This window comes from Leguminivora glycinivorella, chromosome Z (assembly GCF_023078275.1).
Source record: "Leguminivora glycinivorella isolate SPB_JAAS2020 chromosome Z, LegGlyc_1.1, whole genome shotgun sequence".
NCBI classification, from domain to species: domain Eukaryota; kingdom Metazoa; phylum Arthropoda; class Insecta; order Lepidoptera; family Tortricidae; genus Leguminivora; species Leguminivora glycinivorella.
In genome coordinates this window covers 9,177,332-9,202,276 of record NC_062998.1, presented here as the reverse complement: position 1 = coordinate 9,202,276, position 24,945 = coordinate 9,177,332, and the positions used below count along the sequence as shown (strand labels likewise).

The window sequence follows — 24,945 nt, the reverse complement described above, 5'->3', positions numbered from 1 at the left end:
GTAGAAAATAAAAAGTGGCAACATCGTAGTGTCGTCCGTTTTCTCACACATATTGGTTTGAAAGGGATGATACTACAATCTTGTCACTTTTTAATTTCTACTCTTTTTGGTCAGACTGTACTTGATAGCGTCAAACGTCAAAAACTCGGGGTAAGGGATCTGTTCTGGAAACTTATTTTTTTATGAAATAGGCAGCAAATGAGCAAACGAGCCGCCTGATGAGAAGCAGTAATTGTCGCCCATGGACATAAGCAACATCAGGGATGTCACTTTAATAATTAGTGGTGAAATTCAGCCATCAGATATGTCAGAGCTGCCAAAGCTCTCACAAATATCGAAACACGTATCGTCTAAGTATTGTCAAGACATTAAAAGTGCGTGTTCCGTTCCGATATTTTTACCTAGGCCGGCCGTTACTGTCACAGCTAACTACCCTTTTAAAATCTTCTTGGTATCATGCAAACGTCATACTAATGCAATTAAGTAAACATACCCATTATGTGAATATACGATAGGTACGAGAGCCAAACTAAAAGTTCTTAGAAAATCAAAAATTAACTAGCGAGTTATCAGATTTATCATATCTTTTTAAAATAGTGTTCCTTCACATCCCATCGCTGCATCCGATGGAACCACTGAAGAAAGCACTTTGCCCCCTCGTCTTTATTAGGTAGTTTTTGGGTCTCTGTCAAATTATGAGGTATCCAACGGGCACAAAGCCTCCTGACTAGGGTTGAAAAAAAAAACGGTTTTTTTTTTGGCTTAAAAAAACATGAAAAAAAAAACCGTGAAAAAGACCAGTTTTTTTTCTGGTGTATGTTTTTTTCTAAAGTACGAAATCTTTAAATTTGCAAAGCAGTTAATACTTTTATACGGTTTTTTAGACTTAATGTTAACTATTAAAGGAATTTAATCAAATAACTTAAATTTCCGGTCTTATAAAAGTAACATTTACGAAATCTGTGGTTGGTATAGTTATCACTATTTACTGGTTGGCAACACCACCGCCTCTCCACGCTCCACGCCGCACCGGGGACTCCCCAAAAAACGTTTGTATACTGAATGTTAATCAAATTAAAATGTACGTTATTGTTATTGAAACACGTTACAACTCACGAAAAATCGTTATTGTCCAATATTTGTTATCTGAAAAAATAAACGATTTTTAGAAAAAAAAATGCTCGGTTTTTTTTCATAATTCTCAAAAAAAATATTTAGTTTTTTCTATTTGCAACCCTAGTAGTCAGGAGCTACTAAATTTCCATAGAGGATTTTGTGTACTTGACTCATACTGATGCCTAAGGTTGTCGGAATATGCTGGTAGGTCACTCTTTTGTCAGTCTCTATCATACGCCTCACAACACTGATGTTGTCTTCAGTCATCGCCGTAAAAGGCCGCCCCTGACGCTGATCATCGGTGAAATTAGTGCGACCTCGTTTAATTTTATTAACGCCAAACGAAGTACTCTTTTATTGACTTAAATGACATCGAAAGTCATAGAAAATCATGATACGAAAATTTTTTCTCGTGAAATACATACTGAAGTGAAACATACAGTTTTGATTTTGCACACAAAAATTCATACAAAATTATATTTTTAAAATGTAAACTTAATTTTTAATTATATTCTTTTCAAGTAACCGGTTCTAAAAACTTTCAGTGTAGCCCTTTGTACATCTCTATGATATGAGTTGGGTGGACACATCATATTGAATATAGTAAACGATAAGTTTTAAAATAAGTATAATTTAAGTACACGGCCCGCGTTATTGACACGAATAAAATTTAGGTCAGCGTCATAACGTTGAAATTGCAAGTTTATGGTGAATAAATAATAATATTCTGCCCGCTCTGCATATGATAACGACGTCGAATATATTTTGGTAAAAGGTTTAAAGAGCTGTTTCGTTTTACTTTCCCAAATAGTGTAACATCAATTGGAAAATTGGATAGATGTCGATTCGAAACAGTGCTTATTTTATTTTCGAAACGGTATCATTTTTAAATTGTACGAACGATCTTTCAGACCCTAGTTACTCACTTCAAGTGCTGTGTTAGGTTGATATTTTAGTTTGTACTTCAGAAAAGTATAACCTTTCAATTGATACATTTATGACTTTAATGGAGCAATTATTGTACTCAGTTCTTTATATATTTCGGGGATCTCGGAAACTGTGCTCTAACCACAGATGTCATATATACCATAGATCAAGCAAACGTATCTACTTAGCGTGTCAAATGAACTCGGTGAAATCCACTGAGTTGTCCGTCTTTACTCGCAGCTTGCAGCTTTCGGGCGTCAATTTTTGTAAGTTGAAGTCAACCAAAACATAAAAAATGCCTCGATACGTGATATTCAATTGCAACAACACAAAAATTATGAACAAGCAAGAGCCTGAGACATATTTAAAATTACAGGCAAGAATCAACTTCAGTACAAAATTTGACACGCTCGGCCCCTATACAAATATATGAATTTGTTTCTTCTATCTAAATTAAGTTCTGTGGCTCTAACAATATCGATGATTTTTACTATGTGAAGGTTTTCGGAGACAAAAAATCAATGTAAATACCTAATCTAATCTTATTCGTACGTTTTCCGAGCAAAGCGGGATTTCCCAAAACATAACGGTCAATGCTGTGATTTGTAGGAACACCTATTTAATAATTGGAATTATAATACGTCCTACTGATAAACACAGACTGACTCTCACGAGTGAGAGGGTTCGGGCAATAAATAGACACCAACACCACTCAAGCCAAATGCGAATTGGAGACTTCGCATATATTTAGGCTGGTTTTAGTGTCACCAGGGGCGGCTCACTCCGCGATTCTATCGCCGCGCTACAAGTACATCCTGACGGCCGCGAGTTCGCGGCCTACTCAGGGGTGGCGCGCGTTCTCACGGAATGCACGTTCGCACTTTCTATTGTTACTTTACGTCGCGAGTTTTTTTAAGGTTCATATGCGATGTCCGCGTGTCGAATGGCTAATAATACTTAGTTAAATAGACATCATGAATAAAATAAATACCATAGGACATTCTTACACAGGTCTACTACTAATTAAGTCCCACGAAAAAGTTCAATAAGGCTTGTAATGTTGGAACTTGAACAAAAATATATAAATACAGTATATATACTTAGAAAGTACCCAAGACTTGAATATAATAGTATAACATTTTATGTGAGTATTAATTCGTTTTAATCCATAGGTAACCCTATCGCCGGACGCCGCGCACGTGCGGCTCGTTTCTTTGTAAGAATTTTGTAGGTATTTAAAAAGGCGGCATTTCGTAAACATCAAGACAGTGAGCCTTCTGTACTTGTATTATTATATATTCTGTGGTGTCACGCGGACCGTCCGCGCGGAGCGATCCGCACGACCAATTTGTATGAAGTTGATGTTGTCGTCCGCGCCAGTCTAAAACGCTCCCTGAAGTTAACACATATTAGTCCATTGCGGATCGCTCCGCGCGGTCGGACCGCGTGACACTAAAGGCAGCCTTAAGAATAAACCAAGTTATTTTTTATGAAATGTAGTTACGAAAAGAAAATATCTAGGCTCCGTATCAACCTCCCGGGGAAAATAATTTGAAGTCAGTGACAGAGGCAACACAATCGCCTTGGAATATAAAATTGCATCGGCATTCGTTCTCAGTGGAAAATCGTTAAGATTGCAATAAGCGGAGTGCTGAAGCGATTTACTTAATCCAGCATTTGTATCATCTGCTCTCGTTCTGCTGGCCCCTTAGCCGAATGGCATTTCTCCGACGCGAAACGAAAACGAAACGCCACGAAAGCTAGTCTGTCTGTCTCGCTCTCTGTCGCGCATTGGCGCACGAGCAATAGAGATAGATATCTACTAGCGTTTCGTTTCATGAGCGTTTCGTGAGCGTTTGTTCCATTCGGCTACGCAACGCACCCTGTGAATTCACGATATTGGAAATAAGAAATGCAAAGTAAAAATTACGTAAATGCGTACTTATTAAAAATATATAATACTAGCTTTTGCCCGCGGCTACGCTCGCGTTAGAAAGAGACAAAAAGTAGCCTAACTCCACTTAAAAAAATCACGTCAATTCGTCGCTCCGTTTTGCCGTGAAAGACGGACAAACAAACAGACACACACACTTTCCCATTTATAATAATAGTATGAATTAGTATGAATTCGTTTCCCATTAATAAGAGACAGAAAGGTAAATAATACTGTACATTAAGCAATTAGCCGCTTACCAAAAATAAACAATAATCTAACTGTTACTCGAGGACTCATCCATACTAATATTATAAATGAGAAAGTGTTTGTGTCTGTTTGTTTGTCCGTCTTTCACGGCAAAATGGCGCGACGAATTTACGTGATATTTTAAGAGTGACATAGGCTACTTTTTGTATCTTTCTAAGCCCCCACTTCCCTAAAATGGAGGTTGGAAGATTGTGTGGAGCATTCCGCAATTTCCGGATTTAACGCGAGTGAAGCCGCGGGTAAAAGCTAGTTTGAATATAATATATTTAAGCTCAGTTTTCAACTTATAAACTTAACTATCAAATCAGATTTTTTTTCATGAAGCGGTTTTGTAATATTTACATATATTTAAAATAAATGTACTAGGAGAACATTAAATCAAAGAACTATACATGTAACTCCATAAAAGATGAATAAAGTCTAAGAAAAAAAAAACGTACCTACCTCGTCATAATATAACGAAACAAATTGTACTTAATCGAAAAAAATACGAGTATGAATTGTGTATTACGGAAGTTATATGCGTACTATGTTGTATAATGTTTTACTGCAGAAGGTCGGTCCGAGCGGCGTTCAAGCACAGTGTTCAGTTCAAGTATATTACCTTGCCTCGATCCGCGATGTATGGTTCTATTCCCACCTGATTGGGTTCAACGTACTAGCAAAGAGTAACAACATCGGAGCTGATTGATCAAACGTATGCGATAGGAAAATAAGCATGTTATAAATAATCGACTTCAATGTTTCAAGTTATGTTGGATTAAGTAATTTTTGCATCCGCTTTTGCAAGGAATTTACAGCGGAATTTACTTTCCTTACTTAACTAACAGTCTAACACATAGTTTAGGTACCACTTGGAACTCTAGGGACGCATAGCTCATGTTAGGAGATTTTTTTATATTGAGTTTTCAAGTCAAATTTTGTCAAGCTCGATTATCTTATAATTGGATATCGGATTCATGTGGAACTGAGGGAACTCCTCAAACCTCAATGGTATACGCACCTAAATATATTCATTTGTATTTCCATCAAATAATCAAATATTTAGGTACATTAAAAGCAGTTTCATAAAATATACACATTTCTACTTAATCCAACAAGTACCTTTCACCAGAACCCCAAAAGCGGCGGTTATTTTTCCTTAAAAAATATACTCAGCATAACACGTTCCGTTCCCATTCCAAGCCAAGTCTTAGCCCAGACAAAAAAAACCGGTCAAGTGCGAGTCGGACTCGCCCACCGAGGGTTCCGTACAAACTTTCTTTCAAACTACCTAGTAAAAATAATCTCATATTTTCATTTAACTCTAATGACTTGACTAGAAGACAAAAGTATAGGCACTAATGAGTATTATTGTGTATAGCGCCATCTCCCGGTCAATTTGCTAACTAATTTGCGCGACCTGGTTTTTCAGGGATAATTCTTTATAATGTTAACCGATTTAAACAGTTTTTACTTTATTGGACAGAAGATAGTTTACGTAACATCTCGTATTAATTTGAAGTACGATATACATCCGCAAGGGTGGGTAAATTGAAAGTAAAAATCTGAAAAGATTTTTGTGAATTAAAAAAAAAGTATTCAAAATACAAACACGATTATATTTTTCCTGTAATATTTAGCATAAAACCAATGTTTACTAAAATTTTTATAATTTTTCGTTGGTAAACTTCGGAGAGGGGGGGGGGGGGAACGGTATTTTTTTTTACATTTTCCTTCAAAATTCTTTTTTTTCCACAACAAAAAAATTATAAAAAATAGCTTATTTACGTTCAATTTGAGCTCTTTCCAACGATACCCCACTTGACCTAGTAACTTGAAATTTACAGTTTGCCCCCCTTTCATTTTGGCCGTTTTCTACAATTAAAATTAATATATTTAAAAAAATTATACTTTCTATTTGTAGAGGTTTACAATGTTCATAACTATTCCAAATTTCAAGTTGATAGCATTAGTAGTTCTCGAGATATTTAGGAATGTGACAGACGGACAGACAGACGGACAGAGTCGCACCATAAGGGTTCCTGTTGTACCTTTTTGGTACGGAACCCTAAAAAGAAAAAATCCGTCATGAACGAACATAGTAATTATGTACGAACGGCATTCAGTGAACCCCGTCCTCTGCAAATGTTTATTTTCGCTCGTCGCCAGCGCCCGTGGGCGGCCCTTTAATTACAGGCCTCATCGAAATTTTACGCGAAAGCAGATGGATAAACTGCTAAATATCCTCGTCCGTGTGATATCGTATTTAAACGGATTAACAAGATCATACGGAACGGACATGATACTTATTTCAGTCCTGTTTAAAAATATACAGTAATTATTACATAGGTACTATATCCGTGTCATCGTGTAAATCGTAATGATAATGACGGATAGTTGGAAACTGTCAGACGCACTACGTCCGATCTGAATCCTCCAAAATATGATCCGTAGTAGCGGTCGAACTATTACTATGGTAATTTATGTATTAGATCCAACATTATATATTAGTTAGCATCAGCTAACAGCATAAGTTAGTTATAAATTAATATACGTTTTGATTTCAATCGCGAATTGTGCAATAGCGCATTTTTACGTTGGAATAGGCACCTCGTGTTTTATAGCTCGGAGTAATACAACTTCCTAGCATTCAGACGACCTACTGTAAACACCGAATTTCGCAATTATAATAATAATAGCTTTTACCCGCGACTTCGCTCGCGTTTAATTCTAAAATTGCGGAATGCTCCATACAAGTTACATCCCCCATTTTAGGAAAGTGGGGGGTTAGAAAGACACAAAAAGTAGCCTATGTCACTCTCCATCCCTTCAACTATCTCCACTTAAAAAATCACGTCTATTCGTTGCCCTGTTTTGCCGTGAAAGACGGACAAACAAACAGACACACACACTTTCCCATTTATAATATTAAAATAAGTATTTTTTATACTACGTCGGTGGCAAACAAGCTAACGGTCCGCCTGATGGAATACGCCTGCAACTCAAGGAGTGTCACATGCGTGTTGCCAACCCGTTAGAAACTTGTACACTCCCTTTTGCTGTGTTAAGTACACAACAAAAAGGAGTGTACAAGTTCCAAGGAGGGTTCGGGTTGCCGACGACTCAAAGATCTTTATTCCGTCAATAAAAGAGAAAAAATTCCGTAACTTGTGAACTTCGGTACCCGCGGTTGGCCCTCAGAGGCGGTGTAGCCGTGGTCGTTATGTGATCGCCCGCTGCGACGTGCTCGTACATACAGCCGTCAATAATTAAGCGCGGGCAAATGGGAAGGTGGAGTGTAATCGTTGCTCTGACTGAAACATCGCTGCTATTACTAGTCTACATCCTTATTTAGGTAGATAACAATGAACCGGTACAAGTATTATAATGATGAAGACTGAAAATAGTTGTATATTTTGTTGGTGAGTAGAATTATCTTGTTTATGTCTCACCGGGAATCACGCAGGGAGGTGTTCGACTCTGAAACACTCAATCTAAGGCGGAGTCGGCATCAATTACATATCGTCACTACTTTTAAAAAATCTCGTATCTCACGCTGTTCCTCAAAGTTAAAATGCAATAAGTCTATATGCATTCCATACATACTTACTACAATTTTCTTTTCATTGACAGACGAAGATACAAGTTTTTTTTTAAAAGTAGTGACGATCTGTACAGTAGTCCTCCACTGGCTAGTCCGTCGACCCACTCGGTTCCTCTATACCACATTTCCACAACGTATAAAAAAGAAACTAGTCTATAAGGTGACGGACCCAATCATGGACAGTGTAAGATAAAATTTTACCTATTTTTTTTGATATATTTTCACTGATACTTACATGTAAAAATTCTACCGCTTAGCGTGATAAAACTTGAACGTCCTATACTTCTTTTAAATTTCAAGCGTATTGCAGAATAGATACTTAGGTACCTACTGCTATTGGTTTCCTCATAGTTAACAAATTAAAACGAGGTGTTTTCCCCATTATAAACAATAAAATAAGTTTAAAATTGTAGTTTTAAAACCAAGTGAAGTGATACTCAATGAGGCAATTTTATATATACTCAACTATCTTAGCAACATTACTAAGAATTCGTCCTGATATTTTTTTCAGTAAACTGATGACTTTTATATTGCCGCCAAAAAATGACCGAATGAAACTTCAAAATTTTGCAGCTCTATAACTCTTGTTTACTTCTTGGTACAATGCAGTCAGTTTGTAGAAACTAATTTTAGATACCTATTTTTAAGGATAAGGTAGCTATTATCCCTATAGTAACTACGGGGCAATTGTAACTAATCGAAATATATTCCATATTTTACATCATTTACTGTAGTTCCATATATGTCCAGATAGCGTATAAGCTCTTTCATCATTTCACCGTAGATGGTGTTGATAGATCGAATGATCTCTGATCTACACGACCGTGTAGTTTTCGACGAAATTGGTAGTACAAACAATCCATAAAAAGGAAATTCGTAACTCGTATCGACTTAAAACACTCTTCGGTTGTGTTTTACTTCCTCTTTTCCGCACAATTGTATCGTAAGTACTTACTATCAAAGAGGATCAAATATTATAGAGAGACTATCAAAGTAAAACGTGTAATCACAGTGCATAGACTGCCATCTCTCGACACAAGCTTAAAACTTTTAAACCTCAGTTATGACAATTTGGCCCATATTCTTAGCTTGATATGTGTTAAAATGTCAAATATTAATATTAGCGCCATCTAGCCGAGCGTCCCCCAAAGGTGTAACGCCATCTAGGCCACCGTACCTTTTTCCTATATGGTTCTGAGGTACGTTTTTTTCTTAGACTATAGTTGTCTATACGGAGTTACATATGTCATAGGTCTTTACGTAAGGCAGTCGTGGTAAATATTCTTTTCTCAAACATGCAATGAAATATTGTCTTTACGTTCCTTAAAATGGGCTGGGAAGTATCGCTTTTTGGGCGCAACAACTCGAGAGGACTGTAAAGGAATTTCATATTATTTTTCAGGCCTAGGCCTGCAAAGTTACTTTTTTTTATAAAATATTGTCCTTTAGAGCATTTTTTTTTATTTCATTGTATGTTTGAGAAAAGCACTATACATGCCTCGGCGTGAAAACGGATTCCCGGCCTCGTATCCCTATCCGGCCTCGCTCGCACGCTCGCTCGGCCGTATATACCCACTTGGCCGGAAATCCTCATTTTCCCGGCCTCTGATGTAATGTACTATTTCAGAAGGTGTATCGAGATTGCCGAGACAGTTTGTAAGGTCAGGTGCCCTGTTATAACTTTACAAGATTTCAAGCCATCAAGAAAGTTTCTATAGAAGTTAGCAACCCGAGTGCACAATTTAGTTCCGCCCACTCTTATTGGAGTTGGCTACATTTTCTACAGGTTTATTATTGACTGTTGCACCTGAGAAATAATAAACTTTGCGCTCTGATATTTTGACTAAAGTTTAGAGTTTGTGTGTTTTAAAGTTTGGTTAGGGCTTGTCGAGTTAGAAGATTGGCTCTACATTAACTTTTTGAGTGGCGAATCCACAGACCAACCCCTAACCCCTAAGGGGATTTTCTATGGGTGAGTGTTGTGGTCTCATCTTCGCAACATTTTACATGAAAATGTTTCTGGCGGGATGTCGTTTAGAGTTTCCAAAATCAACGGATAAAATCGACTACGCACTATTTATGAACTAAAACTGTAGAAAATAATGTTCTCTTATGCAAGTCAAATGATGATGTGAATTTATCATAGCAATTCCCTAAAATATATCAAATACACACTCGGAACACTTGGAGGCCTTGGTCACTTTTTCTTTGTATATGACATTTATTTATATATATATCAAATACTTACTGATCTTGGATTTAATAAGAAAAATTTCTACAAGTTACTAATTAGGCAAAGTTTTGGATACTCCATCATAAAGTTATTAGGAATATAAGTTTGAAATACATCGGCATCAAAATAAATAAAAATAAAAGATACCCACGCAAAAAATGGTAGCTATCAATGTTGCTGCCGTCGCAGAAATCATTTCCACAATAATCTAATTGTAGAGTTTGAGAACTAAAGGAGGATGGGCAGTTTTGTATGGACACTGGCCTAAAAACCAATAATGACAAGTCATATGTCATTTGAAAGGTTTTTTCATATTCTACAAATTTTTGTATGGCGGGAAATCTTAAATCGCTGTGTGAAACAAGTTATGGCAAAATAAAAACATTCCATCAATAAGTATTTTTTTACTGTTATAGGGTTTTTGTTCTGTACAACGGTTTTTAAACGTGTTATCATATAAATAAACATAAGAAAACAACTAAATATCGATATGCCATCAAATAATGACCACTATTTTTCAAGCAAAAGGTTCATCATCATCAATTATGAGCCGTGTTAAGTGCCCAGCTGGAGGAATAAATAGTTCGTGTCTTCCTGCACCAAGGTACCAAACTATAGATACTACATGTGCACAACTCCCAATAGTGCGACGCCCTGTCAAACAAGTGCAGTAATATTGTGCTATCCTACGTATGCCAATACGAATAGGAATAAGCGATATAGGAATATTCAGTATCAAAAAAGTTACATAGTAACGTTTCAACTCATTAAACTATTTTTATAGAGCGATAACTTTTTTCACACAAAGATTTGGGATTACCTGTCATAGTAAAAGTTTTAGAACTTAGAATAAGCTATCCAGTGACATATCGCATGTCCTTATTGGTCAATAGGCCAATTAGCCCACCCTCCTTTGCCGCTAGAACCGTCGTAGATTTTAGGAAACAAATTAACAACTGATGACAGATTTGCTAAACTCTAAACCAATAAGATTTCCCGTTTGATTGTATTTCGGATCATCTGAACTCAATAGGTACTTAATCGAAATAGATTTAGATCGTTGCCGATTTCCAGGTGAGTTTAGGGTTGTTTTAATTTTGTTCTTAATTTTGAAATATTTTCTCAAAAGTCCATAGTGCTAGTCAAAATATTTTATACGTATCTATAAGTCCCTCATGAAATCCTAGACTGCTAGTTTAATTTGGTAGCTGTGCCTGTTGCTAGTAGAAGGTAATAATCATATTTAAGTCTGTTTTCACATTATCCGATCCTATATCAGATGTCGGAAGAATTTCAATGGAAAAAATCCAAGATGGCGCCTGTAATGTAAGGGATATCGGTCCTACATACCTACTATTATGTATGATAATGTGAAAACGCACTAAGGCATCATGTAGTTTAAAACATTTGTAATTTTAGCAAAGCGCTTGCTTTCCGGTAAAAATCAATAATGTATACCACCGTATTAGGTCAAGTAAGCATGTCAGATGTAAGGGAATCTTAACTTTTTCGGGAGTCTTGACCCATACTCATCAGCTTCAATGATATTACTCTTTGAGACATACCTTATTCGGCATAATGCTGTTTTTAGGGTTCCGTAGTCAACTACGAACCCTTATAGTTTCGCCATGTCTGTCTGTCCGTCCGTCCGTCCGTCCGTCCGTCCGTCCGTCCGTCCGTCCGTCCGTCCGCGGATAATCTCAGTAACCGTAAGTACTAGAAAGCTGAAATTTGGTACCAATATGTATGTCAATCACGCCAACAAAGTGCAAAAATAAAAAATGGAAAAAAATGTTTTATTAGGGTACCCCCCCTACATGTAAAGTGGGGGCTGATATTTTTTTTCATTCTAACCCCAACGTGTGATACATTGTTGGATAGGTATTTAAAAATGAATAAGGGTTTACTAAGATCGTTTTTTGATAATATTAATATTTTCGGAAATAATCGCTCCTAAAGGAAAAAAAGTGCGTCCCCCTCTAACTTTTGAACCATATGTTTAAAAAATATGAAAAAAATCACAAAAGTAGAACTTTATAAAGACTTTCTAGGAAAATTATTTTGAACTTGATAGGTTCAGTAGTTTTTGAGAAAAATACGAAAAACTACGGAACCCTACACTGAGCGTGGCCCGACACGCTCTTGGCCGGTTTTTTTTTATACAATGAACAATGCATTGCGAATAAGTTAAGTACTTATGTTTTTTTGTGGCTAGAAATGAAATGATGTTGAAGAGCGTGCTTGGGACAGACTTGCTCTTTATTAAATCAATATTTTAACCGTAACTTTCTTTTACTTGGAACGAGCCAAATGTTAGACTCGCTTTTTATTGTGTCCTTTTCGTTAACAAGAGGAAGGCTGGTGAACCACGAGTCAATCCCTTATTAAATGGTTATGCATTCTTATTTTTTTACCTATAGAAATGTATGTTTTGACTTGTCTGTGTCTGAATGTTTAATCTGATACCCCAACTCAGGTCTAAGTTCGAATTGGCTGTGAGTTCGCACTGCTCGTTGATCGGAACAGTGATTACGACCTTGGCCCATTAATTTACGGTGGCACCCCGCAAGCTGCTTGTGTCTCACGAAACTCGGTCATCGGTTGTTCAAACCTAGATAATGCAGTACATAATTCTTAGGTAGTAGTTGACTCACAGATGTTGTCATATATACCAATTATACCATAGATCAAGCAAACGTATCTACTTAGCGTGTCAAATGAACTCAGTGAAACCCACTGAATTTTCCGTCTTTATTCGCAGCTTGCAGCTTTCGGGCGTCAATTTTTGTAAGTTAAAGTCAACAAAAACATTAAAAATGCCTAGTTGTGTGATATTTATTGTAACAACACAATAATTATGAACACTCAAGGGTCTGAGACATTGTATTTAAAACCATAGGCAAGTGACCCATACAAATAGATGAACTTGTTTCTTCTATCTAAATCTAGTTCTGTGGGTTTACTCTTCTGCCGACAGACACCGATCGCATTGTTATTTAATTTTCAATACCTTAACACTTCCCAACTGCAGTCAAAGTCACAACACAAGTCAAGTTCTAAAAGAATTTGATTAAGTATCATTTACCAATGACCCTTTTGGTTTAGTCCACTTATTTTCATGTCATGCCCATAATCATAAATAATTAGTCAACTTTAGAACTACAAAAATAAAAGTATTAAGGCACACTAATGAAACATTTAACTACAGTTAGTTTTGGACCATAGTTTGACCATAGACTATAGTTGGAAATCAATGTTTTTACATAAGTAGGTTAACTGTATTAAAACAATTTTTTTTAAACCATGGATTTTACACTGCCCTTGCTAACTTTTAATGAATGCATGGCGACTGACAATGCAGCCTAGCGAAATATTTCACGCGGATGCTGCTCGCATTTGATTCCGCATGTTTGGTGATTCGGCAACGTGACGAGCTTTGCATTTTAATGACCTAGGCTACTAGATATACATATGTATAATAAACAATGTAGCCACATGTTTTGATCCAGGATAAAACTAACTAAAATAACTAACAGCCGCCTTTACACAGTCGCTCTATCGCGCGTTCCCGGAGCGTACAGGATAGCGCGCCTTAAGCGCCTTAGGCCGTTTTCACATTATCCGATCCGATATCGGATGTCGGACGGATTTCAATAGAAAAAATCCAAGATGGCGTCTGTAATGTATGGAATATCGGTCCGACATCCGATATCGGATCGGATAATGTGAAACCGCACTTAGGCCTGTGCGCGCAATCGCGCGATTGCGTGTTGTTAGTTTTTAAGGTTCACGTTCTTTCACGTCGAAGTTTTTGAGAACGGAAAGAGCGTGAGTGTAAATGCTAATCGTGCGTGATAGACCGCGTTTTTATTGTTTATTCTTCTTAATAGTATCTATTTGTAAAGAGCAAGTAATTCAACCACTAATTGTTTAGTCTACGAGCGTATGTCCGCCATGTTGCGCGCGCGAATGAACGTACGTGTAAAGACAACCTCAACCACGCGATTGCGCGCCCGCTCCAGCGCACGCAATCGCGCGATCTTTCCCTTCCCCTCCCGTCGGCTTTACACGCGCATTCTTACAGACGCGATTGCTTTATCTCGCGCGATAGAGCGTCTGTGTAAAGGCGGCTAATCACTGATTGATGTACGTAGGTATATGGGCTATAAGTAAAAACGTCATACGACAGGGATCATACTCTGTAATAGGATGAGTCAAGTTTTTCTTGCCTGTTATTGCCATGGTTACGATCCCCTGATTCACGCTGGTTTTATGCAAAATTATGCTACTGTAATTATACAAGCATGCATGTAGTTTATATTTGTAGGTGGTAAATTAAGGAAAGGGCTTGTTAACACCATAAAAATACATGTTTGCATAGTTTAAGTAGCGTAATTTTGCATAAAACCAGCGTGACTCAGGGGACCGTAACCATAGCAATAACAGGCAAGAAAAAGTTGATTCACCCAATAACAACGTAATACCTGTATTGAAATTTTTCTGTGTGTAGGTCATACCTTAGTCTGTATCTCTATGTAAAACCAAGTAGAAGTGTAGCAGCTAATATTTAATTTGGCTCATGAACTTGACGTGTAAGCCTCCACCACCCCACCCACCTCTTTCTCAATGGAATTATCCAGAAGGCTCCTATTGATTATTTACAAATCCCAAAATAGATTCCAGTCATTAGAATACAGAATACAGATTTTATTGGTGAAATAAAAGTCAAATCAAATTTTACGTCAAAAATAATATACTAATTTTACAATAATTTTAATGAATATCCCACAGCATCAATAAAGTTTATGTAAAGAAAGATAATTTACGAGTATGTGTAATTCTCCCAGGAGGTACTGAGCGAGCTGACGCGCGGCGCGGGCAGCACACCAGAGGGCGCTCTCAACGCCATGCTGCAGTTCATCTTCCAGCAAAGCACGGCGGACACGCGCTGGCTGCGCCGGCGCATGGCCACGGAGCTCGCTGAGCTGCTCGCCAAGACCTCGTCGGGGAAGATCTTTGAGTCGCTCACGGTGAGTTTGAGAGATGTTCAATGCATTACGTGTAAAGCTGCGTTTTCACTTAGTGTTCTAAAAGTTCTCAGCGAACATTCGTTCATGCGCAGATGAAAATACTTGACTTCCATACCTTTATCGGTGTACGAACGAACGAATGCTAGTTCAGAACTGTTCAGAACACTAAGTAAAAACGCAGTTTAGACCTACAGTGCTGGACAAAATGCATCATACACCGACATATAAAATAAACTTTCTATCATAATTTCTTTACCCTTAAACTTAACATCTTGTATTGGAAAACTTTTAGCTAATTTCATGGCGTATAATATACAGACAATAACATATCAATGATCGCATAATTATTTTTACATGGGTATAAATATAAATGTCAGTACTTTTGGCTCTGGACAAATTTTATCATATACAGTAATTCAAATACGAATGAAATGCAATGTAGTAGTGTGTATGGCTTTCATCTGCTTTAGATATGTATTGCTGCTTGTCTCGGAGGAACATTGTCAGTTACAAACTGAGGGTATTATCTAACCAAGCCATTCTCAAAGTGTGCTCCGCGGAGCCCTAGGGCTCCGCAAAACCTCTCTGGGGGCTCCGTGTGAATTTTGGTTGACTGATATGCGACTTCAACTCTATTCCATAAAACCAAAGATTCACCAATTGTAAAAATAAAAACAGTTCCATGTAATACCTCACATTAGAATCTAGTAATTAGATTTTACTATTTCAGAATGACATTTGATATTTTATTTATTTTTCTAAAAACTTTCTTAAATTTTGGCTTGGATTAATTACATGAGACTATGTTAGCCATTCAAGCTATTCATTCCTATTAATCATAACAAACGCATGAGATATACGTACTGGTATTGTCTTTTAGCCATCGCCCGTCTGAATATTATATGGTGTGTTTAATAAAGAAATTATGATAGAAAGTTTATTTTATAGGTCGGTGTATGAAGCATTTTGTCCAGCACTGTAAGTCATCACCATTGTGCTAATGAGACATTTTTATGAAGTACGTCTTTGAGCTTGGTACCTTTTAGTTAGGTTGAAATTAAATATTCACGCAGATTCTACTTAATATTTACTTAAAAAAATGATTTGTTTCATTCTGAATTGAAATTTTCGGGGAACACTGATGAAAAATTCTACAGGCCAAACTATTTCACTGCACATTGCTTCATTTGCCCTAGTTCTACTGCAATTCAATCTCAGTTACAGAACAGCTCGTCAATATTCAATGGAGAATTCCAGTTCTATGGGTTTCCAATTTCGTGTCCGTCGAGTCAAAATAGAGCCTTTACAATTTCATGAACCCAAAGAGAGGTTTCATTTGCGCTGAGCCAGGTTGAGCCAGCTCTAGTTACAAACTAACTCGTCAGGAGCTTCCAATTCCATGCCCCTACAGAGTGCTCAAAGTGTTGTGTATTTCTATTTTACTGTGATACCAATGCGAAACGAAATTGAAGTCTACCCAATAAGAGCGTGTTTATTTTTAGACTATCCAGCTTCAATTTTATATTGCAGAACGTGGATTTTATAATGTAACTTCAAAGGCAGACTTAAAATAAATAAAGTGAGCTAAAACAATAGTGCTGTGAGTTGAGAACGACAAGAATTCTCAGAAAGCGGTAGTCGAGCCGGGCTTCAGTGCTTTCCATGAAATGAATTGTACAAAGTGAAAGTCACTAGAAAAAGAGAAATTATTTCTGATGTTGCCATTCCAGTAAAATATAAAACCAATGTGCATTCTCTTACAGCTTACAAAGAGGCATTGAAAACTATATTTCTCAAAGTAGTGGAAAATCGTTTCATTTATTCTTTCTTATTGTTTCTGATCTCACTTTAATATTGTTCATTAACATAATTACAGTGACTACAAATCCCTAATCGGGGTCAGGTGGTCAGCAACTCAGCAGTACATTTGTGGAACATAGGACGTACGCTCAATATCGCTAAATATTGCAAACAAGAGTGTGTATAGTTTGATCGCGGCCGCTTGCCCATTTTCTTAACTCCATCGGGAAAAAGCTTTTTCTATAACACCCGCTTTTTCTATGACGACCACTATGCGTTGCAATGTCACACTCACTGAGCAAGTGTGTTTTAATTTAGTAAAATATTATTCCTTTTTATATCAAACAATCCAATGTAACTATTTCCGCTGTTGGCTGTAGCATCTTTTATATTTAGGTATTATTTATGACAAACTTAAAATAATTCTCAAAGGTCGGCAACGCATAAGTGGCTCCCCTGATGTTGCTTATGTCCATGGGCGGCGATGACTGCTTACCATCAGGCGGCTCGTCTGCTCGTTTGCTGCCTATTTCATAAAAAAAAATTACTTGGTAGTGCTATTGCATTATAACTTTGTTTCAAGATTGTACTGTGCTTCACAAAGAATGTTAAATATAAAACAACAATAGTTATTTGTTATACAAGGGGGCAAAGTTGTATTTTAACGCCGAGTGTGGAATTGAAAAACGAGCAAGTGAAAGGATTCTATAGTTGAACCACGAGCGAAGCGAGTGGTTCGAGAATAGAATCCTGAACTTGCGAGTTTTTTAACACACGAGAAGTAAAATACATTTGCACCCGAGTGTAACACAAAACTTTTCCCCTCACTATAGCGAGGAAACTACAACGCAAAAAATGCGTTTATCACTGCTTCCAGTAGTTCCACAGGTGGTAAATCATCTTCATTACTAAATTCACCTACTTTTGTCAATTTCAAAGCAGTTAATTTGACTTTATTCAAGGTCAAATTACTTTACCCACTAGTGGATAAAATGCGTTTTTACCCGCTGGTATTAAAGGACAAAACACGTGTTTCCGAGCTAGTGAGGGGAAAAAGATTTCTTGAATTGTTCTGACTTTGTTATAAGATACCTATCAAGCGTATGTGCAAACGTACAAGAGAAAAATGTTCATATTATTACTTTTATTTATTTTCTGGAATAATGCACTTTGAATAAAACAGGGAAGAGATATGTCATAATGATAGCATGGTTTTGAGGTGAGCTTTCCTCGTAGATACTTCGATAAAACTGCGCGGTCTTTTAAATTTCGGCTTTTCGGTCATGAGGTGGACGTTTTATACCAGTCACACCATACTTTATGGATAGATTAAATGTTTAACACAATAAATGAGAACTACTTGAGACTTGTCACACTGTGAAATATAACTAAAGAAACTGATTATATTGCGTATGACGTCGACCAAGGTCTGCAGTCTCAGAGCATGACATGGACCAAGCCAATCACGATGTAATGTTTGATAAGCCTCTGGTTACTAATGCCAACAATTTTTTCGTAGCTTCGCTCTTTAGAAGTGGGCACAGAGTTCCCCAGCATCACGGCGTTGCGCGTGCTGAACGGATCGCTCGAGGAAGACGGCGCTCGGCTGCGCTCGCTCGACCTGGCCTGCAACCTGGCCTACGACGGCAACTTCAAGATCGACGTCGACGCTGTCATGCTGCTCGGGAAGATCGCCAACATCTCCATCACAGGTAGGTATAACAGAAATCACTTGGAGTTGGAGACAAACGGTGTCAGTATGTGCGCCGACCTGCGCAGTCGGCGTGCAGTTTCCATACAAATTGCAGTGGGTTACTGTATGATGTTATATGTGACGTTATCTGGGTAAAGGGGCCTTATTGTCGACAGCGCTTATGGCGTTATGAGCGATGTTCGTATACAAATGACACCGCGCTACGTAAGCGCCATCGACAATAAGGTCCCTTTGCCACATATTTATACTATTGGATTGGTAAGAAAGTAATGAGCGAATCATAACCAATATTGTAATTTTTATTTAATTTATTATTTTAATCATTTATCAAAAATATAATGGCCTTCGTTATCTACTAGGTACTTGTCTCCATCGTTCTGGTAAAGAATGAATAGCATCGGCGAAGAAGTTCTTAGGTTTAGATTCAAAAAACTCAGCTATGTACTGTCGTAGATGGGCTTGATCATCGAACTTTTTTTCATTCAAGGCATTGCTTAGCGATCTGAACAATGCGTAATCCGTAGGTGCCAAGTCTGGAGAGTACGGTGGATGAGGTATCACTTTCCAACCTAGCTCCAATAGCTTTAGCCGAGTCACTTTTGCAATGTGTGGCGAGCATTGTCGTGTAACAAAAAAACTTTAGCATGCTGTGGACGATTCTGACAGATTTTTTGGTTTAAATTTTCAAGCTGATTACAGTATACTGATGCGGTAACAGTCATTCCACTTGGTAGGAGTTCCCAGTGAATAATACCATGAATATCCCACCAAACGGACAGCATAACTTTTTTCGGGTGAGGCTCTGTTTTTGGTGCCTCTATTCCTTTTTCGTTTGGAGCTAGCCACTGACGTTTGCGTGTGTGATTTATATATAAGACCCATTTTTCATCTCCAGTGATAAGATGGTCCAACCAGTTGAATGTGCGGCGAAAAGACAGAAGTTGTATGTAGATATCGGCACGGCGGTTTAGTTGATCTCTATCAAGTTCGTGCGGTATCCAAACACTGTATTTGTAGTTTTTTCCCAACTCGTGTAAATGTGTTTCTATGGTGACATGAGAGCAGCCTAACTCGGTAGCAAGAGTACGACTCGTTAGCCTCGGTTCTCCTTCAATTAAGGTTTTTAATTTGGCTACATCAATCTTCACCGGTCGACCAGACTTAGGTTGATCTGATAATGAAAAGTCGCTACTACGAAACCGCTGGAACCATCGTTTCGCCGTGGCCTCAGACACAACTTCAGGAGCAACACGCTGACATATATTACGCACTGCTTCGGCGGCTGAATGGCCAGACTGAAATTCATATAGTAAGCAATGCCTTACATGCACTTTTAATTCGTCCATTTTCTTCCTTATATTAGCTCGGCGACAGCTAGTGAATGACTGACGAGAAACTGTGCGACTCGCCCTTTATATACTTTCGACCATAGAATATTCTAGAACTCTCTCAAAAATTTTATGTGGAATTCAATCGATCGCTCATTACTTTCTTACCAACCCAATACTTAGACCTATTCGAACCTCTGGATCCCACACATGGTACCTCACTATTCAGCGATGTCGCTAGCCACTGCCGCATAATAATGTCGATTAATATTTTTTAATAATACGAGTATAGCACAGCCCCCGTTGTTGGTCTCTGCGTCAAACAAATCGTTACTTTTGTGTAGACCTACATTCTAAATTAAAATCTATTCCATTCCTTGCAGTCGAGAGCCTAAGCGGAATCATCCGAGTAATGTTCCGCCGCAACCCGTACACCCACTGGGCGCTGGCGTTCGAGTCCCCGCCCAAGCTCGAGCTCCGCGTCCGAGGCCGTTTCCAGGGGAGACAGCTCAAGCCCCGGCTGGCGTCGCTGGTCGCTGCACATATCAGGAGGGCGGTGGCACAACGCCATACGTTACCTAATTATAAGATACGGTATGCCATTTTTTATAAGTTATAAAATTTCGTGAAGATGTACTTCGGTTGAAAATGTACTGATTTTACAATCGTTTATCCCGTTAGATACAAACCATTCTTCCCGAAATCTGAGCCAGGCGGAGCGGAGGGTGAAGAAGGCCCAACGCCACACGGCCGGTTGACCGTCCGCCTAGTGGAGGTCACCAGGCTGCAGTGGAACGGAGGCGCGGGGACAGTCCGTGCCGCTTTAGCCGTCGACTCGCATGGTTGGGTGAGTCTTCACTAGTAACCATTCTCCTAGAAATCCGAGCCAGTGTGCGTAGCCGGATGTACATACGCTTCACGAATCGTGAGCGAATCGTAAGGCGTTTGGGCATTCGGCTACGCACACAGGAGTGGCGGAGGGTGAAAAAGTGACGACGCACGGCCGGCTGACCGTCCGCTTGGTGGAGGTGACCAGTCTGCAGTGGAATGGAGGCGTAGGGACGATGAGTGCCGCTTTAATCGCGGTTGGAGGGCTAGGAAGGTCTGACGAGCGATGAGTCGAGTCGACTATACCTACGTCTTTTCATGGTCTGGGCACAGAATATATAATAGTACAAGTACAGAAGGCCCACTGCTTTGATGTTCACAAAATGCCGCCTTTTAAATGCCTACAAAATTCTAACAAAGAAACGAGCCGCACGTGCGCAGCGTCGGACAATAGGGTTGCTTATGGATTAAAACGAATTAATACTCAGATAAAAATACTATTATATTCCCGTCTTGGGTACTTTCTAGGTATATATATACAGTATATATATACTTTTGTTTACGTCCCAACATCACAAGCCTTATTGAACTTTTACGTGGGACTTAATCAATAGTAGATCTGTGTAAGACTGTCCTATTATTCATGATGTCTTTTTAACTAAGCATTATTAGCCATTCACTCGCGGACATCGCATATAAAACTTAAAAAAAAAACTCGCGACGTAAAATAACAATAGAAAGTACGAACGTGCGTTCCGTGAGAACGCGCGCCACCCCTGATTAGGCCGCGAACTCGCGGCCGCCAGCATGTACTTGTAGCGCGGCGATAGAATCGCGGAGTGAGTCGCCCCTGGTCTGGGTAACTTTATTAATATTATAGGTTAATTACGAGTATGTTAGGTACCTATCTCATTAAGAATGATAGCATTTCTTCCTCTCAAACATTTTGACTAATAAAGGTGCAAATTCCAGGTGTCCCTCCGGCGTGGAGTACTGACGCTAGACGTACTGTTACCAGCCATGACTGGCGCACTCGGCCTCGTGTGCTGCCAGGGTGTAGGGGCTGTACTTGTGGACACCGTGGTGCCCATGTCACCGGCGTACCGCGCTGATCTACGGCGAGATGACGTCGTGCTGGCCGTCGATAACAAGCCGGTCTGCAATGTGGCACAGGTTAGTAACATTGTAGACCAGTTATCGATATTTTGGCATCACTATTGTCATTCAAAATGCACACGACCATGTGAAAATGCCTTTAGTAGATAAATTCAGCATAGAGGTGACATAACATTGCTATTTTCTTTGAGGTAGGCGTCGTAATAAACTCAACTACGCGATTGGGCCTTCGTCGTGTTTTATTATAGATGTAGTACAATAAATTAGCACTTGTAATGTATTTTAGTTTCAGTCTTCTGTATAAAATCAAATGTATGATTTTAATGACAAGACCGCAACCTGCGTACCCATAAATTAGCTACATTTAAATACATGGATGTACTCACGATATTGAGTATATCGCGATTAGCGACATATTTCGTTTCAAGTTATAATAAGACTCATTATTATTAAAAGAGATGCCTATCTAGGGCCTGGCAGTGGGTTACCTATATATTGGTGTACAGTAAAACAAGAAAATACTTTCAGTACGCAGTATATTGAATAGCACAGATTAACACTTTCGAAACCGGGCTCTACGCGGCGCTACGACATTTTCGCTACATACGGGGAAACCCATGTAATCGGCTACGCTTCTACGAGCGGTGTACCCGACAGTCGGGTTCTTGGTAGCGAAAGTGTTAAAGAACACTTTAGTCAATTACTATTAGACACTGGATGGCGTAAATTATTTTAGATTTAATTAAATTACAAAGACAAAATTATGGCTGCTTACTCGTTCAGTTTTCGAAAGGGAAGAGAAAGTTGCCAGCATGCAAAACATACATGTCAAATTATGAGCATACCAATAATACCATATGTAAAAATTAACAATTATCAGGCATACGACGAATCTCACGAAAGTTTAACGTACCTAACAACTAACCCCCTAATTCATAAACGTACTCTAAAGTTATCAAGCCGATAAAGTTCGTTTGTCCCTTTCCGACGTATTGATGTGATAGAAAAGGACAAACGAACTTTACCGGCTTGATAACTTTAGAGTACTTTTATGAATAAGGGGGTAATAATATAATATATATTTGATTGAATTAGGTTGGCAAGCTCCTCCGCCTAATTGAGCGGCGAGCGGTGACGATCCGGCTCCGTCGCGGGGGCACCACGCCGCCGGTGCGGCGCGAAGACTCGACGGACGGCCGCCGCGCGCGCACAAACTTCAGCTTCCGAAGAGTCTCTGAGGTCATGGAGGGCGTGCGGCTGCAGGGCATGCGCGCGGCTGCGTCCAAGACCAGCCTGCACTCGGTAATAAACAAACTCGAGCGGTGACAATGGCTGTTGTTTCATCCGCTAAGCACTATTGTCCCAGAGCTGTAAGAACCTCTTTTTGACACATGACAGCGTTCACAAAACGTAAACTCGCGCAACCTATAAACAACAATATTTCGCTTACTTTAAACATAATCTAACACATGTTACATTTTTGCGGATCTTGGTTAGTGAGTATTTTACGATATTAATTTATCACGCAGGATTTACTTATTATGTCATTTATCATTCATTTTTATTTTTAAACTAGTGCTGTGGCAGAGTCTGTCATTTCGATTCAAATGACATTTCAGTAAGTTGATAGAAATCGTATATTTGTTTAAGCGCCTCCTTGTACATAGGGCCTAATCGATTCAACCAATTCGAAATTAATCGTTAGATTTGGCAAACGATACGTCTTAGCCACATCGCAACATACTTCAAAACAAATGTGTCAAAAATGTGAACTTACAAATCCGGGACAATAGTAAGGTTAAATATGCTGATTGTACAATGTACTTACCTACGACTGGTGCTGTTTCTGCTATTTATTTGCATTTGCTTCATATGTAGCTTATTGTTTCAACAAAAATACCAGTCCAAATAGCTTCCTTCTTTCTTATAACACGAAAAAATAATGACCTGTCTAAATAGCTTATTCATTAATTTTAATCTTGTATTTTTTTTTATTGTAAACTCTGTTTATGTCCTATGTCCACCACAGGACAGGCTATGCCTAGTGTGGGGACCAGACTAAAATGTAACTCACTGTGTTAATTAAAATAAATGTTTCAATGTTTCTATAATTTTATTTTTTGCCTGTACAGGAAGATTCAACGAAAGCCCCGGAAGCTGCAGAGACCGAAACCAAAAAGGAGCCCGTGCGTCAACTGTCCAAGTCCGACTCCCCCTCGCCCTCCAACTTCGGGCTGCGCAAGCGGCGCTGCTCCGTCGAGAACAAGTCTTCCGACAGCTCGGCCGGCTCCACGCCGCCCGCCTCCGGCGCCAGCACCCCCCTCCGCCAGTCCACCAAGCCCAAGCACGAGATCCCCATCATACGCACCGACTCCTCCGAGTGCAGGCCGGAAAAACCCGAAGCCGAAGAAGAAGATCAGATCTTCGAAACCGGAGGCCCCCGCCTCACAGAGCACGTCGAGATATGCCAAATGTTCTGGACTAAGAGTGTCCCTCTCAAACCTATCATACCATTCGACGAAGAGACAGAGTTCAAACTAAACGAGAACCATAAGTATCTTAATATCAACGTCTGGGCGACGATGGCGGGGGAGAAGGACGAGGTTCTACTCGGTTATTTGAACATTCCTTTAGCGGCGCTATTGTCAGAATGTCAAGATTCTACCGTGCCGCATCATATGAAGCGGTATCAATTTCTTCCACCCGATGTCGATATAAAGTTTAGGTAAGAGAATGTATGCAACGAAGATTGTCTTTTTGACTATAAGTTCTGAATTAAATCCTAGAAGGTACTCAAAACCCGATCAAAATTGCCAAGTAATTGCTTCATTTTAATTCACAACATTTCCAGACCATTATTTTGGGCAGGGTGCGTAGCCGAATGCCACAAACGCTCACGAAACGAAACGCTCGTAGATATCTATCTCTATCGCTCTTGCGTATTGGCGCGACAGAGCCAGATTACCTTTCGCGGCGTTTCGTTTTCGTTTCGCGTTGCAGAAATGCCATTCGGCTTCGGCACCTGGTCTGTACCCTAATGCTCAATTAGGTACCTAATATAATA

The 24,945-nt window shown here is 39.0% G+C and overlaps 1 protein-coding gene across 5 annotated transcripts in view; it reads left to right on the top strand.

Annotated features, from left to right (window-relative positions):
- Positions 1 to 24,945, top strand: part of LOC125241286 (PDZ domain-containing protein 8) — a 76,257-nt gene that overhangs the window by 27,658 nt on the left and 23,654 nt on the right. For all 5 annotated transcript variants that reach the window (XR_007178731.1, XR_007178732.1, XM_048149680.1 and 2 more), the window contains exons 3-9: positions 14,913 to 15,095; positions 18,415 to 18,607; positions 20,321 to 20,531; positions 20,619 to 20,784; positions 21,738 to 21,938; positions 22,977 to 23,183; positions 24,014 to 24,606. Coding sequence is in view for 3 of the 5 variants with exons in the window: in XM_048149680.1 (XP_048005637.1) it covers positions 14,913 to 15,095; positions 18,415 to 18,607; positions 20,321 to 20,531; positions 20,619 to 20,784; positions 21,738 to 21,938; positions 22,977 to 23,183; positions 24,014 to 24,606 (1,754 nt within the window). In the remaining 2 variants the exon portion in view is untranslated. The remainder of the gene's footprint in view (positions 1 to 14,912; positions 15,096 to 18,414; positions 18,608 to 20,320; positions 20,532 to 20,618; positions 20,785 to 21,737; positions 21,939 to 22,976; positions 23,184 to 24,013; positions 24,607 to 24,945) is intronic.